We start from the raw sequence: 17106 nt of genomic DNA on the forward strand, positions 1-17106 counted from the left end.
TAAATAAGTTTTAATAAAGTTGATGAATAGGCACGACTAAGAAGAGAATCAACAGCTAAGCCAACAATAAAATGGGGAGAAACCTAGATTGCCTAGCCTAAGTATTAGCAATGGAGGGCCTATCCCTCATGGTGAAAAAAAAAAGAAGAAGAAGAAGAAATTATTAAGGCTGCCCTATTAAGTATCCAAGGAAGGCTTAGCCAGAAAGCAAGCTAGATGACAAAAATTCCCCAGTGGGGAAAGAAATTCACCTATTCATTGATAGCTAACATGCTTCATTTTGGAAAAATTGGAAATAAATAAATTCATTAAATGAGGAAACTACTGCTTTTTTACTGATAATTAGGGAAGAAATGCTACAGGTTGGGCTAACTGCCAAGCCAATTTTAATAGCAGCTGACTGTATTTATCTTTAATGTAGACCTTTGCAAAAAATCCTAATGATGTTCTATAAAGAGAATAACTCATGAACTATTCTGTTTAAATGGTCCTTTCTATACACAATCTAGTTGGCAGCATTTATATAGCAACGTGACTTCTCAATTTAATAATCAAAGCTAATAATTTGGTGATATTTTGTACAGCAGGCCCAAGACACAAGTTACTTTTTTCTCTAGAAGAGGTGGTATGGTAGACAAAAAAGACTATTGGACTTGTAAACACAGGATCATAGATTTAGAGCTCAAATGTTAGAAGCCATTAAGTCTAACCCCCTCGTTTTACAGATGAGGAAACTTAGGCACAGAGTGATTAAGTGACTTGCTCAGGGTCAAAAAGTTAGTAAGTGGCTGAGATGAGGATCTGAACTTAGATCTTCCTCAGTCTAGTGTTCTATCATGCCATCTCCATCAGACATGTAATATGTGACTGGGCAAGGGATTTTCCTGCTTCCTAATCTATGAAATGGGCATAGTAATATTGACATTACACATCCCACAGCATACGGAAGGAAAAGTATTCAGTAAAACATTAATGTGCTATAGTGATATTAGCTATTATTATTGTTACCAAAAACAAAAAATGAAACGCTAATAATCAAGAAAAAAGAAAAAGAACAGGAAAGATAAAAGGGATACTCTCTCTCCTTTCTGGTACTTGATAGGTTTATATGAACTCATATTACCCATGATAAGATTCCCGATTCCAGCACTTAGCATCGTGTCTAACAGAGTAGGAATTTAATAAATCATATCTGTTTGGATGCTCCATTTCTGATGGTATATTCTGATTATATCAAAAAAGCATTCCTAAATATGCTAAGGGGTGGAAAAATCACTTGTTCCACAGATCTAACAGAAAACTGGACACATAGTATTGGAACTAGAGATTCTGAAATCTCAGGTTTGGAGAAGTGGTATAAATGCAAATGCCTTGGGCTCTCAACTTCTAGGACTAGATGGACAATGCAATAACTCTGGGTAGCTCTGAGTAGGCAAAGCAGAACCTGATGCAAACACAGTGGAACTGTCCATTCTCTCAAACTTCAAATGGGTTTTCAGTAAGTTATTTTCTATTTTAAGGCCATCCCTAGAGCTCATTTTCATTTCATTGCAGCCACAAATAATTAGAGGCTAAAGAATGGGAAAAAAGAATCCACTGTGCTTTTTCCCTGGCTCTCACCAACTACAGATAACCTTGAATAGATGACTGATATTGTTTGGCCTCTGAGCAAGAGCTTCCCACAATAATCTGATTTCTTGACTATCTAAAATCACAAGAATTGACCACACAAGAAAAACATCACCAGCATGTACAATATATTTTGTATTCATGAGGATTTTTAAGTACCTTCCTCTCTCTGATAATGACAACATAATATCTCCATATGAAAAATTACTTAATTAAAATTACTGTTTTAATTTAGTTTGTTTTAAATAGTTGAAATGTCATACTCACATCATTTTCTAAAAAATTAGTCATGCTGGTTCTAACCAACTCCTTTGACTGTTCAAATTTTCCTCCTGCTCTTTGCAATTCTTCAGCTTGTATAAAGGAAGTCTCACGTCTTTTCATATAATCATAGTCCAAACGACGGCCTTCCAGCTTTCTCAAGTTACGCTGAGAGAAAAATTAGAAAATGTCAGACTGCTTTTACAATTCTGTGAAAATGCTAATTATTTTTCCAAAGTCCAAAACACAGAATGCCTGATCTATCCCTTTCAAAGCCTAGCAAAGAGGGATCACAAAGGGGACAATGGATAAATGTTTATGGAATAATTAAATATTTATGTGTAAGTGCAAGTAGACAGATCCTTTGGGAACCCAAACAAAGTGTAACAACTAAGAAAATATTGTCCTGAGAACCTGTTTTGAGAGTTACTCATTTCTCTCCAACATTGTTGATATGTAGAAACTCTACTCTAGAATCTAGATAATTCCTAATCAAGTAATCATAGTGAATTTAAAACTGAAGAGGGGTGGAGCCAAGATGTCAGCTTAACAGCAACAAAAGCTGAAAATGCTCTGACAATCCTTCCAAACCAATCTTTTTTAAGTTCCTCAAAACAAAAGGAGTCAAGAACCAACAGCAGGATGGAGTGAGAGAGCTCTCCTGCTGAACACAACTTGAAAGCTAGGCAAAGAGAGTTTATTTTCATGGGACAAGGGGGAACCAGAAGCAAAATTGGCCACAGAGGTGTGCTGGCCAAACCCACCCCACCCCCTCACTGCAATAGATTCTGAGACTGGGTATAGGCCAACTTCAGGATTCCAGGACACAGGCTACACCAACAAAAGAGCACCTCAGACCCACCCCTTAAAGTCTCAGGCCCTGGCACCAGCCGGCATGAGGCCTGAAAGTCCATAGTGCTGGGCCCTTTCAAGCCCATGCTGCTGCAGTGAAGACAGCCCCAGGACAAAATAATTCACAGTGTTGATCCCTGCAAGTCAGCAAAGAAGACAGAATCAGCAAGTAAAGTTCAGAATTCCCAGTTCACAGGCAAAAAAAGGGCTGGGAAAATGAGTAAACAGCAGAAGAAACATTTAACCCTCAAAAATTTCTGTGGGGACAAAGAACAAAGCACAGAACAACAGGGGATGGTGAGATCCAAGCAATCACATGCAAAACTTCAAAAAAAAAAAAAGAACCCTAGGAATTGGTCTCAAGTTCTAGAAGAAATAAAAAAGGAATTAAAAAAACAAATTAAGACAAGTCAAAGAAAAATGGGGAAAAGAAATGAAAGTAACGCAAAACGAAAATCACAGTTTAAAAAACAAAATTGGTCAATTGGAAAAGGGGCCAAGAAAATCCAATGAAGAAAAGAATACGATGAAAACTAGAATGGGTCAAATGAAAAAGGAAGATCAAATGGTCATGGAAGAAATTCAGACTTTAAAAATTAGAATTGGGCAAAATAGAAGCTAATGACTCCATGAGACATTAAGAAACAATAAAACAAAATCAAAAGAATGAAAAAATAGAAGAGAATATGAAATATCTCACTGAAAAATTGAAATATTTTTGTTAAATATTGGGCTAATCATCAAGCAGGATCATATTAGAGAGAGAAGTTATTTTCAAGGTTATTTAGTACAACGTTCTCTCTTTATAGATGAAGAAACTAGTCTTAAAATGACTGAGTGACTTTCCTAAGGTCCCACCAGCAGTGTTAGGGCTAGAATTCATGCCCAGGTCCTCTGACTCTAGATCTAGGTTTTTTCAATTACCCTTGAGAAATCCAAATTATTAATTTACCCCCACTGGAATATACTCCTTCTTCATAACTTTCACCTCTTTCAATCCTTCTCTCCCTTCACTTCCTCCATGAGGTTCTTGCCCTTTTTAATTCTCTGGATTTTTAATCATTTCTCCCTCCTCAAATTGTCTTGAACTTACTGAATCTATCTATATGTTGTATAATCCACTAAAATGTAAGAGCTTTTAAGTGCACAGACAGTCTTTTTTTAGTCATTGTATCCTTTGTACCTGTCACAGTGATTTGAAAACAGTAGGACTTAATTAACATTTATTAAACTAAATTGAAATGAAACTTGGGAATTTATTTCACCAATTCTTATAAAGGTGAAGTGACACCAGATTTCAAGTCAGTAATAATCACGATGACAATGTCAGGAGACCAAGGTTAGTTGGACTCAAAACCTAAATTGTTTAACATTTCTGGATTACAGTTTCTTCATCTACAAAATGAGGCTGACTTAGATGATACCTAAAAGCCTAAAAGCTAGGCGGTGCAGTGGACAGAGTGCCAGGCCTAGAGTCAGAAAGACTCATCTTCCAGAGTTCAAAATTGGCCTCAGACACTTACTAGCTGTGACTTAGTTCTACCTCAGTTTTATCATCTGTAAAATGAGCTGGAGAATCTTTGCCATGAAAACCCCAAATGGGGTCACGAAGAGTTGGAAAAGACTGAAAAACAACTTAACAACAACAAAGCCTCTTTTGATTCTAAAATTTTATGGGTCTATTAAACTAAGTGCACTTTTAGTAGGGCCTTGAGCATTTACTGAGCACACAAAGGCATTCATAATTTTGAGTACTGTTGAAAGTCAGAGAAGAAACAGAAAGCAAGCACTAGTCCATGAGGGACATACACTTTGTCTGAGCCAACTATGAATCTCAAAGTATTTCACACTATGAACATCATCAACCAACCAATGTATTAAGCACCTAAGATATACTTACCAATGTGATAGAAATTTTGAAAGGTTAAAAAAAGTGAAAGATATGGTTCCTGACCTCGAGGAACTTGAAATCTAGTTACAGTGACAGATTTAGAGGAATGAGACATAAATAATGTACAACCATATGTGATTTGGTTCTAAATTATATGACAAGGTCCATAAGAACTATAGACATTTGGTGTTACCCTCAGTGGACTACTACTTCTTAGCCTTTTGTCCAGTTCTACAACCATACTCAAATAAATACTGGCATTGCTACTAGAAATCCTACATCAATATATTCCATTATGACTCTATTAAGCAATCTTTAAAGTTCCTAATCCAAATTACACCTCTATGGGTGCCATTTCCTCCTTGTATTGTTTTCTCCTTTTGGAATGTAGGCTCCTTAAAAGGGCAACGCTTGTCTTCATATATGTTTTTAAATCCCCAGCATTTAGCTGAGTTGTTTTGCACATAGAAAGCACCAAATAAATGACTTTTCTTTAAATAATTCAGAAAAAGAGGAGACCAGTGAGGGCTTGCTTAGTCAGAGATTCATAGAAGAGGATATTCAAAGATGAATGGGTTTTAGATAAATGAAAAGGGGAAGGAATCCCAGCAGAGGGAAGATATATGAATGGAAAGACACAAAAACAAAAAAAGAGCATGGCATGTCTAACGTAGATAGCTGCATTGAAAAATAATGAGAAATGGTCTAGAAGAATTATGATTTGGCCCATCTAGTCTAGAAAAGAATTTGAAATTAAGGTAAAAATAAGACTAAAATGTCCATAACTTTTGACCCAGAGATCCCACTACTAGGAACATATCTTATGAAGGTCAATAATAGAAATGAAGGTTTCATATATACCAAAATATTCACTGTGGCACTTTTTGTAGTAGATAACTAAAAACAAATTAAATGCCACTAACTTTGGAATGGCTAAACAAACTATGGTACATAAATATAATGGAATATTACTATGTTGCAAGAAATGATGACCAGCAAGAAACATTAAAATACAAACATGAAGAATTAGTAGAGTAAAAAAAGCTGAACCAGGAAAACATTGATTAAAATAATGTAAATTCGGGGGCAGCTGGGTAGCTCAGTGGATGGAGAGGCATGCCTAAAGACGGGAGGAAACTAGGTTCAAATCTGGCCTCAGACACTTCCTAGCTGTGTGACCCTGGACAAGTCACTTGACCCCCATTACCTAGCCCTTACCACTCTTCTGCCTTGGAGCCAATACACAGTATTGACTCCAAGACAGAAGGTAAAGGTTTAATAATTTTTTTAATTAAAAATTAAATAATGTAAATTCAAAGAAAAGTAACAAAAAACTGAATTCTAATGTTTAAGCTTGAATCTGGAAAAGAGCTAAAAAAGTATGATTCCACACTTCATTATGGAAATGAGGAATTATAGGTATAGAATAACGTCTATACTGTCATACAACCAACCAATCAATAAACATTTCCAAGTATTTATTATATGCTGGGTATTTTGTTAAGTGATGAATACACACACACACACACATACACACACACACACTATAAAAAATAGTACCTGATCTTAAGAAGTTCACATTTTAATGATATAAATATAAATAGTATATATAAATCAGAACAAGATAAATAGAATAGTTAGAATTGCCTTAGAGGAGATGGCACTAATATTGGGGGGTACCAGTAAAGAGGTGGCACTGAAAATGAATCCTAAAAGAAAGATTCTTGGAGTCAGGGTCTGGAAAAGGAGACTTTTCCAGGCAAATAAAACAGCCAGTGGCAAGACAGAAGTATAAGTGCAAGGAATGGCAAGTAGGCCAATATGGCTGGATTAGAGAATGTATAGAAGGTATGAATACTATAAGAAAATTGAAAAGGTAGAAAAGGGTCGGGCAATGTATGAATAGCTACGAATTCCCAACAAACAACTTTATGATTCATACTGCAACTAACAACAGAGAGCCATTAGAGTTTACTGAATAGAGGTAGTGGTGACATGATCAGATCTTGACTTAAGAAAAATCATTTTGTGAATGTGAATTCTATGTGAATGTGAAGCTATGTGAAAGATGATCTGAAACAGTAAAAAACCTGGAACACAGAGAAAAATGAGAAGGCCACTGAAACAGTCCGGGCAAGAGGTGATAATAAGCAGCTGAACTAGGCTGGTAACAATATGAATAGAAACAAAAGGAAATATCCAAGAGATATTGTACAGAAAGAGGGACAAAATTTGGCAACTTGTAGGATATATGAAATCAGCAAGAAAGAAGAATCAAAGATGACACATAGGTAATAAAGCCAAGAGCCTAGAAGGATAGTGATGCCCAGAGGGGCAGGTTCTTGGGAATACATAAAGAATTCTGTTTTATCTGGGCTCCTTGGATTCAACTCCACCATCGTTTCTTCCCCTCTCCTCCCCCACTCCCACCTGGGAGAAGCACATCACCAGGAAAACTGAGTACTCTGTTACCTCTGTCACTTTGACTGGAAGGCATAGAGGGCTGAGGAAAAAAACTCCCCACAATATCTCCAAGGGTCAGAAGCCTAACCAACTCTTCATTTTCCACCAACCATACTCCAACACCATGATTCACCTATGTAGGAATCTTCTCCCTAATTTTCAGGTTTCTTTTATATGTTGCGTTCTTCCATTAGAATGTAAGCTCACTAAGAGTAAGGGCTGTTTTTTTGTTTTAATTTTTCTTACTTGTATCCCCAGCACTTAGCACAGTGCCAGATGTATAGCAGAAGCTTGATGACTGTGCATTGCATTGATGCCTACAAGATTTGGGGTTCAAAGTGAACAATAGGTCATTAAATGGGACTAGAGAGCTCAGAAAAGATCCTAGGGCTGAATGAAGAGTCAAAATGTTGATCTTAACTATTTTTTTCCTTTAAAAACATTTTTCCCATAAGAAAAGGGAAATAAGGTTAGTTAAAATTACATAAGGCATTCATGTATACTTTCCTTGTAGTACTGGAAGTAAGTCTAAGGATTACCATTCTTACTGTCTCTCAGGTCTGTAATTTGGTCATTATCCTCAATTCCCACTTTCCCTCACTCCGACATATCCAATCAAGTTGCCAAATCTTGAGGTCTCTAACACCACAATATTTCTTATATTTAATGCTTTCTCTCTCCTCACACAGCTGCCTCTTAAACTTTAAGCCCTTAAGTCTCTCCCCTACTCTAATCCGTTTTTCACAATTTTTTTTCAAATGCAGACTTTACCATATATACTCCAACTCAAATTCTACAGGCTTACTATGGCTTCTATGATTAAAAAAATAAAATAAAATCCATTTCAGCTTTTAAAGCTATTCCCAACCCATCTTTCTGCCTTATTTTATTAGTCTTCTCATACACTAGTCTGGTCAAACTGCTTTTATCTCTATTTCTTGAATACAACACTCCATCTTTTCATCTTTATACCTTTGCCCTCAATATGTTTCATCTTTATCTCTACCTCACAGAATAATTTTACTTCTTTCAAGATGGAGTTCAAGAATAATTTTCTACCCCAAGTTTTTCCCATATCCACAAATGCTAGAGCTCATCTCTCCTCAAATATCTTAGATTTATTTGGCATTTAGGTAAACTTATATAGACTAATACAGAATGAAGTGAGGACAGGAAGAAACTTTATATTATGTCATGAACAATGTAAAAATAATTCTGGGAAAGGCTTCAAAATGGCAAGTAATACAAGAATTAATCATGATTCCAGAAGGCTAATGACTCATTCCCATGTCCTGGTAGAGAGAGACTATGATGGAGAACAAGATAAATCTTTGGATATGATCAACCCAGGAGTTTCTTACAAGGGTTTTGTTTTCCCCTTTTGTTTTAGTGGGGTGAGAGAGACTAGTATTTTATAATCTGAATGAGTAAAATTTAATTTTAAAAAAGAATGTCTATTGCCCATGTTTCAATATGCATTGGAATGTACCCTCAAAAGAGCGTGTCTAATAATAAGTATATCAGGGCCAGACAGTATAAAAGGAAGGAGGAGAGCTGAACTAACTGCATTTGAGAAATTGCAAAAACCTTTAACTTCAAGCTTTCTATGGAAGCCAAAACCCTTCTTTTCAATACTAACATTTTATCCTATGATTTTAAAACCTAGAACCATCAATGAAAAAACTTAGGATCAGTATCACATAAAAAAGCAAATAAATAAGTGTGATAGATGTGAATAGGCTACTGCATTTAACCACCAAGGACCTCTGGAGGAAAAGAGGAAAGAAATGACAAAAAGAAAAGGCGGGCTGAACAACAGCAAGAACAAGGGATGAAAGCATGATAAAGGTCTCTACTTGTTCCTTTGTGGTATTAGGGAAAAGGAAGGTAGGACTCCAGTAATCAAGATATTCTTTCTTTGATCCCATTAGGGCATAGATTTAGTAGTAGTATTGTTGAGTCAAAGGGTATACACATCATAATTCAAAATTGTTTTCCAGAATAACTATATTTTCAACAGCACCACCAACAGTTTATCAATGTACCTGTTTTCCTCTACTAACATTTGTCATTTTCCTTTCTTTCAACATTGCTGCTAGCTATGGGATATAACCTTAGATTTGCTTTAATTTACATTTCTCTATTAGTAATTTGGAGCATTTCTTTCCTTTGGGGTGGGGTAAAACTTTATTTAATATTTAAATTTTTCCAAATTACATGTAAAAATAATTTTTAGCATTTTTTTAAATTTTGAGTTCCAAATTCTCTCCCTCCTTCCTTCCCCTCCCCATTCCATGAGAGGACAAGCAATTTAATATAGCTTATGTATGAATAGTCTGAGCACTGTTTTTCATATGGCTAATGATTACATTAGATTTTTCCCTTGAGAATTATCTTCATATTCTTTGGCCATTTATTAACTAGAGAATGGCTTTATTCTTATAAATTTGAATTTATAAGAGAAATCTTTATCAGAGAAGCTTACTTTCCCTCCCCCCCAAATTATGTGTTTCCTTTCTAATCTTAATTGCACTACAATTATGTGTACAAAAACTTTTCATTTATCCATTTGGAGCTTATTTTAATGTGTATGGTATGAGGCGTTGTTTTAAATCTTATTTTGATCTTATTTCTTCCAGATTGCTTTACAACTCTATCATCAGTCAACCTTTTTTTCCCCCTTTTCAAATAATGAGATATTATCTCATTAAATGGGATCTTTGTGTTTGTTAGAACACCAGGCTAATTTTTTAACCAGTAACAAATGGAGTTGATAAATTACCACTTTGTGACATATAGCTTATGATCTGATATTCCTAAACTTCTTTTCCCCTTTTCCCCCCCATTATTCTCTTGAGATCCTTTACCTTTTGCTCCTCCAGAAAAATTTCATTATTATTTGTCCTATTTCTATAAAGTTATCCTTTGTTTACTGGTATAATGCTGAATAAGTTAATTAATATTTAGGTAGTATTATTATTACAATGGCTCAGCCTACCTGTGAGCAGGTATTTAGGACTATGTTGCTTAAATACTTTAAACTATTCATAGAATTTCTTTTGTATATTTTAGTAGATAGAATCCTAGGTATATTATGTAATTTTTAGTTATCTTTAAATGGAAGCCAAAGGTATTTTAAGTAAGCTTAGTTTTTCTAGGTATACTATCATATCATCTGCAAAAAGTGACAGTCATTTCTTCTTTATCTGTGCATATTTCCTCATTGTTTTTCTAGTCTTATTCTTATAGTTAGAATTTCTAGCATTATACATATATGTGTTGTGTTTCTTAATAGAAAACAATCTCCTTGAAAATACTAATTATTTGTTTGTTTCTTTCCTTTTTGGTCTATGGATTCCCAAACTATAGCATAGCAGGGGATACACAGTAGATATTTATTAAATATTTTATGATTAATTGATCCTCACTTATATGAGAAGAGTCTAAGAGTATGTAAATATACATGAATATATATGAAGGGGATGATTCCATCTCTTCTCTTTTACGTATACATTTAAATAGTCTTTCTTTTTAGTTGTCATTACCTTTGATTGCCAATTTTGGCTTATTCTAAATATTAATACTCCCGATACTCTTACAAAACCTTGCCAAACTTTCCTTATTCATCCTCTCTCAAATCCCTTATAATAATGTATATATATGCGTAATATGTATGTATATATGTAATTTTGCTCAACTCTGCCTCACTTAGATTCAATTTACTTATGAATCAAAAAAATACCACCCTCAGTGATGTAATTTTGATCTTCTTAGAATATGAAAAACTCACAACCATGTATGAAAATGATCTGCTAAAACAAATCATTCTGATTTCCATTAGAACCTCTTTAGGGCCATTCAGGATACTATGAATTAAAAGAAATATATGTAGTTTATTTACTTGCATTATTTGCTTTCCCTATCTTTTCATACTGTAAAAGGCAAATGAATTAGGTAAAGAGCTGGATCCTGGTCTCTGAAAAAGTGTACTAGTCATTTAGGTTTTTGTTTTTACATTAAGAGTTTTGTAACTCATTTCTATACCAAATGAAAAACATTAGAACTCAATATTTCTAATATCCTAGAAAGCAAATCCTCAAGCTAGTAACCAGCACTGATAATCAAATTAAAAGGATTTATAGGGTGGTTATATGATTAATTATTACTCTTCTAGGATAAAAGGAGGTGTTCTGAGGGATATCTCATTAAAAAGAAAACTCAATAAAAAAAAAAGAAGTAAACAGTTTATGTCCATCCACTGCACCAGATACCAAAGAGGAGGTACCCAAAGATGCAAAAAAGGGGACATGGACCTGAAAGAAACAACTGAAGTTTTATAGGATGGGATACATGAGTAGGATATGGCTTTGGAAGAATATATACTTTATTCAAATGGAGAATAGTTGTTTTTTTAAGTGGAACAGAAGGGTAGGGTGCAAGTGACATTGTTTATTAAGAAGCCATCTCCATGTGAGAAAATCCAGCAACCAGTTAGGAAGCAAAAGGGAAAACATGTGGATGACCACCAATAAAAAAAACAGAAGCAATGCTTTTACTAGGACATGGGCTCATTCACTTATACATACACATTATCTCTCTCTCTCTCTTGCTCCTCCTCCTCCTCTTCCTCCTCTCTCTCCTTCCTTTCCCTCCCTCCATCTCCAGGCTAGCTGAAACATTAAAAAAAAAAGGAAAAAATGAGGAATCCAAAAAAACAAGATCATAATCCTGGCACAAACATCTGATATAATAGTGATTAGGGACTTCAGTTATCTGGGTACCTGCTGTAAAGAAGCTGTTGATTCATCTTAATAATCATTTAATTCTTCAAAGTGTGAAGGGTTAAATTTTGGGTAGGAGTTTGACAAAAGTATGGAGAACAGTTTGGTAAAACACAAAACAGTTTATTTCAAGAAGTTTGGATAGGAAATAGGAGGGAGGAAAGTGAGAATATTACTCTAATATCTTATAACTATACCTAAAACCCCAATCTTAACTAAAAGTTCTAAAAACTCTAATCTAACTGCCTTTGAGGGCAGGTTCTTCTGCTGGCACCAGGCTTGACCTAAATACCTATACTGTCTATCTAAGAATTTATCTAACTACCTACTACCTAAGCTAATCAATAAGCAATTAATCAAACTCCAACCTCCTTAAATATGTTTTCTCTACCTCAACTGTCAGTTGGTCCAACTGTTGGTCTGACTGAGACAAAAAAACAGATGGAGCTCTTGCTCTCTAGAAAACTCCAGAGGCAAAAGCCTTCTTCCAACTGCTCTTTCCCTTATATATCTACTTCGTCTTGTAGGTAACGGAATCTTCAGATCTCTTACACAGAAGCCTGTCAGTAAAGAGGCTCTTACTGAGAAATCTTTCTGCTCCCTTGCCTCTTAAAGATACAGAGGGAGAAATTATGAAAACTCTTTTAAGAAAAGGGAGGAGGAATTAATGAGGCTAATTACTGATTATCACCAAGAGGTTCAAAAATTTAAAAGTAGAAGTTATGGATATTTGTGGATTAGGGTTAGAGAAATACTCTAAGAATTTATAAATGAAAATGAAATCAACCCAAATATATTCTATCATATCCTCTGTATAATGAATTTCAAAAGGTTTAGGTAAAAGATTAGTAGCATCTAAAATTCTAAAAAGGAAGTCAATCCAGGAAGGATGAAAAACTCTTGTAATAATATTCTAAAGATCCAAAGAGAAACATTTCCAGGGAGGAAAAGAGGAATTTATCTAAAATAAGACTAGTGTCTAAGTACATGGGAAACTCTTCAAACAACTTAGTTTTTTTAGAAGAAATAGATAGGTGTCTCAATGGACAGAGTGCCAGGCATGGAGACAAAAGGTCCTGGGGTCAGTCTGGCTTCAGACATTTCCTACTTCTGTCACAGTGGGCAAGTCAATTAACCTGAACTGCCTTGCCAGTCTTCTGTCTTGGAAATAATACTTAGTATTAATTCTAAGACAGAAGGTAAGAGTTGCTTTGCTTTTAAAAAAGAAAGAAATATATAGAATATGGAATAAGGAAAATTAGCAAAACAAAAGAAGAAATTTGCAAAATATGCAAAAGATGGAACAAGAAAAAATAGGATATAATTTTAAAAGCATGGCATGGTCTTAATTAGGGTATCAGGAGTATTAATGAAACTGGCAAGGAAAGGTAATGTACAACTAAGAAGAGTGACTATTTAAAGTTATAACTTCCACTTCCAGGGGCCAAGATGATGATATAAAAAAGGATAGGAGAGATAATCTAAGAATTTATTGGACTACCTGAAGATCATGATCAATAAAGAGCCTAGACATGTAACAAGCAAAAGATGAAATGACTAAGGAAACAAAAGTTTAATTTTCTGAGCATATCAATTTATTAAGCTATGCATGACAACTGCCTCACAAATCAGGACCTTCCTCAGTTTAGGGCTGGATCCTAATAAAGAGGAGAGAGACTTTTATCCATTAAAAACAATTAATCAAATAAGACCAACTGATTAAGGGAATAATATGATATTAGGTAATTTGATTTCTAACTAGATGAAAGATTAGGAACTTTCCAAACTGGAAGGGGAAAGTGAATGGGTATATTTCCCTGGATTCAGAAAAAGGGGTGTTTCACTCCTCACCAAGTATATATAATAATATGTAAATAATCAAAGGAACATGGAAACACTAACTGATTCACCAGTATGTGACCAGTTTTCAGATAAGACATATAGGTAGATTAAGATATAAGATGATGAGAAAACTCCTTACATCAATCTTTGGATCTAACTGTGTCTCTGGTCAATGTAACCTAGTTGCTAAGTTAAGAGTCTCTAAACCACAGACACAGGTAGTCTAATTTCCAAGCCAAAAAGGGCCGGATTTTCTTCCAGTTTCCACAACTGAATAAAAATTTCTTACAAGACAGAATTGTACTAGGCCTATAATTGAACAGAAAGAGAACTGAGCTAACTCCAGTACTGAGTCACATGATGGATTCAGTGTGTTTCACTCAATTTCCCACAAAAAACCACTTCCTATCCAAATTCCTTTAATAAACACTACAAAAAAAAATTAGCAGGAAAAACTGTCCTTGATATCCCAATCAAGAGCATAAAATAAAAACTGAAAAAAATCCACTGATCACCTCCTGAAAGAGATGAAAAGAGAAAAACTCCCAGGCCTAAATATAGCCTAATTTCAGAGCTCCAAGGCCAAGAAGAAAATTTTACAAACAAGCAGAAAGAAACAATTTAAAGACCTATTTGTATGAAAATATTTATAGCAGCTCTTTTTGTGGTGGCAAAGAAGTGGAAAATGAGTGGATGTCTAATAATTGGGGAATAGGTGAATAAGTTGTACCACATAATCATAATAGAATATTATTGTGTCATAAGAAATTATTAAAAAGAAAGACATGTAAAATGATGCAAGGTGAAGTGAGCAGAACCAGGAGAACAAAGTACATAGTAACAGAAATACTGTATGATGATCAACTGAATGACATAGCTTTTATCAACAATATAATGATAAAAGACAAACCCAAAGGACTTCATGAAAAATGCTATGTCCCACCAGAGAGAGAACTGATAAGAGTCTGAATCTAAGCAGACCATTGTTTCACTTTATTTTCTTCATGAAATTTTTTTCATGTGTGATATCCCCTTTCAAAATATGACAAACACATAATTATGTATTACATGACAGCACATGTATAATCCATATCAAATTGCTTACTGTGTCTCAGGAAGGAAGAAGAGGTAGAGGGAAGGATGGAATTTGCATTAAAAAGTATTTTAAAAATGTTAAAAATTGTTTCTATGTGTAATTAGAAAAAAATAAATTATTACTGGAGAAAAAAAGTTATACTTTAAGAAAAAGGGATGGAACCATTCCTCAAAATGGACATAACTATTATACTAAAGAACAGTGAGAAGGCTTAACTCTAATTTTGATTCCATTTTCTCTGCCAAGCAGAAAAATTAGGCTTCATATTAAACAAGTTTATTAGCCTGACAGATTAGAAAAAATCTATAGATATAATTTTATTTTATATTTTAGCAAAGTATGCTAAATGTTGAATATATTGCTTAGCTAGATTTTTTGCAAAGCACTGTTGTTCTTATGAAAAGGTTAGAGATGTATACTAAATAAGAGTAGTGAGGTGTATTTTAAACTGTTTAAACAGCCAGGCCTAATAGGTAGCAAAGAGACTTCAAGCAAGGTCCCCAAGGAAATTATCTGTACTCAGTTGTAAATTAGTTAACATTTGTATCTATTGATGACTTGAATAATGCATGTTTATCAGATCAGCAGATAACAATGGTAGCAGTTCAGAGTTCACATATTGGATACAAATGAAGACTGAAAAAGATAACGGGCCAAAATCAAATGGGTTTTCTTGTTACTGTGTTTTTTGATTTTTACTAACCCCATATTTTCAATGTTATAGGCAAGCCACAAGGAGGGAATTCCCCCTACCTATGTATATCAGAATCATATTAAAAAAAAAAGGTTACATTTGCCAGCCATACAATTAGGCTGTATTAAAGAATAGGACTTGTAAATGGCTCAGTGGATAGAGAGCCAGCTCTAGAGTTAGGAGCAGCTGAGTTCAAATATGCTCTCAAATACTTCCTAGCTGTCTGGCCCTAGGCAAATCACTTAACCTTAACTGCCTAGACTTTACCACTCTTCTGCCTTAGTATCTATATTTAATATTAATTCTAAAACAAAGGTAATTGTTTAAAAAATAGGACTTGGACCTTGGTCCTACTTATGCTGAGGCAGGTTCTCTATCCATTATGCCTTCTACCTCTGGATCTTTAGTAATGAAGGCCCCCTATACTGGGGCCCAGTGAAGTAGCAGAGACTTTTCTAGGTGCCACATTGTAGAAAGGGCATTTATAATGTTCTTATATGAAAAATGCTAGAAAGCATCTCAGGGGAAGAAGAGCTCTCTTGTGAAGTACCAAGAGATCATGTCAAATGAAATTTTATTGAAGTAATGTGGGATGTTTAGCCTGAAGAAAAGAAGATTTAAGGAAGAACTTGATAGCTGTTTTCATGTATTTAGAGGGCGATCTGCCTATATCTATCCTATTAGACTAACCTCAAAGGCAATGAAGTAGCAGGAGGCCTTTCTAAGTGTGGGGGCCCATTATATGCAGACCTCCTTGTGGTCATCAATTTAAAAATAAAGGATACAACATGCAACTGAAGACATACTTTACCAAATAGGCCCTTTGGATCCCAAAGCCTTATAGTTTACTTTTAATTTCAGAGACATAATCTGATAAAATGTTGGGGCCTATATGTGAAAACCTAGAGCCATTAACATGGTATTCTGCATATTCAAAAATCTGTTGAAATTAATCTTGACATACATCAATGGCCTAGCTTGCAACCAGTAAAGAAACATACCAAATCTTGGGAATTATAGGAATTAGAGCTGAGGGACCTCAAAGAGCATCTAGTCTACCCAATCCTGTCCTTTTAGAGATGAGAAGGCTACAGGATACGAAGAGGAAATGATTTATTTAAAATAACACAATAAATAAGCAGTCAAAATACACATCCAATGCCATTACTTTAAATTGAGTACTCTTTATGATACCAAACTCTTCTCTAAAAGAGTTTTACAGAAACATAAGGACAACCAAAGTTATGAAAGATTCTGAATCTATATTAAAGCTATCTTACCTAGATTTACTCTAAATGACAGATTCTTTAATGTTTTCCAAGGGAACATTTTGGCTCCTGGAGTTTGGTTTCTTTCTAGAAGCAATGATACATATTTCCTTCTAATAAATTATTCCTAATCCTACACTACCCAACGAACAAATGATAAATAATACTTAAAAAGTGGCCAATACCATATGGAGCTAGTCCAATATGGCATATATTGAAGATGGTAAATAAGACTAGGATCTAAAGCTTTCTTTGTTAGATCATTAGATAACTTAATTCTACGTATACAAAGAACTTTTCTTTAAAAGTTTACTGTGATCCCAAAACTG

The 17106-nt window shown here is 34.6% G+C and overlaps 1 protein-coding gene across 1 annotated transcript in view; it reads right to left on the bottom strand.

The window, feature by feature from the left end:
* The window catches only part of SH3GL3 (SH3 domain containing GRB2 like 3, endophilin A3), an 81010-nt gene that overhangs the window by 14564 nt on the left and 49340 nt on the right, over window positions 1–17106 (bottom strand). Inside the window, exon 6 of the mRNA XM_044660157.1 lies at window positions 1897–2058. Coding sequence (XP_044516092.1) covers window positions 1897–2058 — 162 coding nt within the window. The remainder of the gene's footprint in view (window positions 1–1896; window positions 2059–17106) is intronic.

Source organism: Gracilinanus agilis, chromosome 2 (genome assembly GCF_016433145.1).
Source record: "Gracilinanus agilis isolate LMUSP501 chromosome 2, AgileGrace, whole genome shotgun sequence".
NCBI classification, from domain to species: domain Eukaryota; kingdom Metazoa; phylum Chordata; class Mammalia; order Didelphimorphia; family Didelphidae; genus Gracilinanus; species Gracilinanus agilis.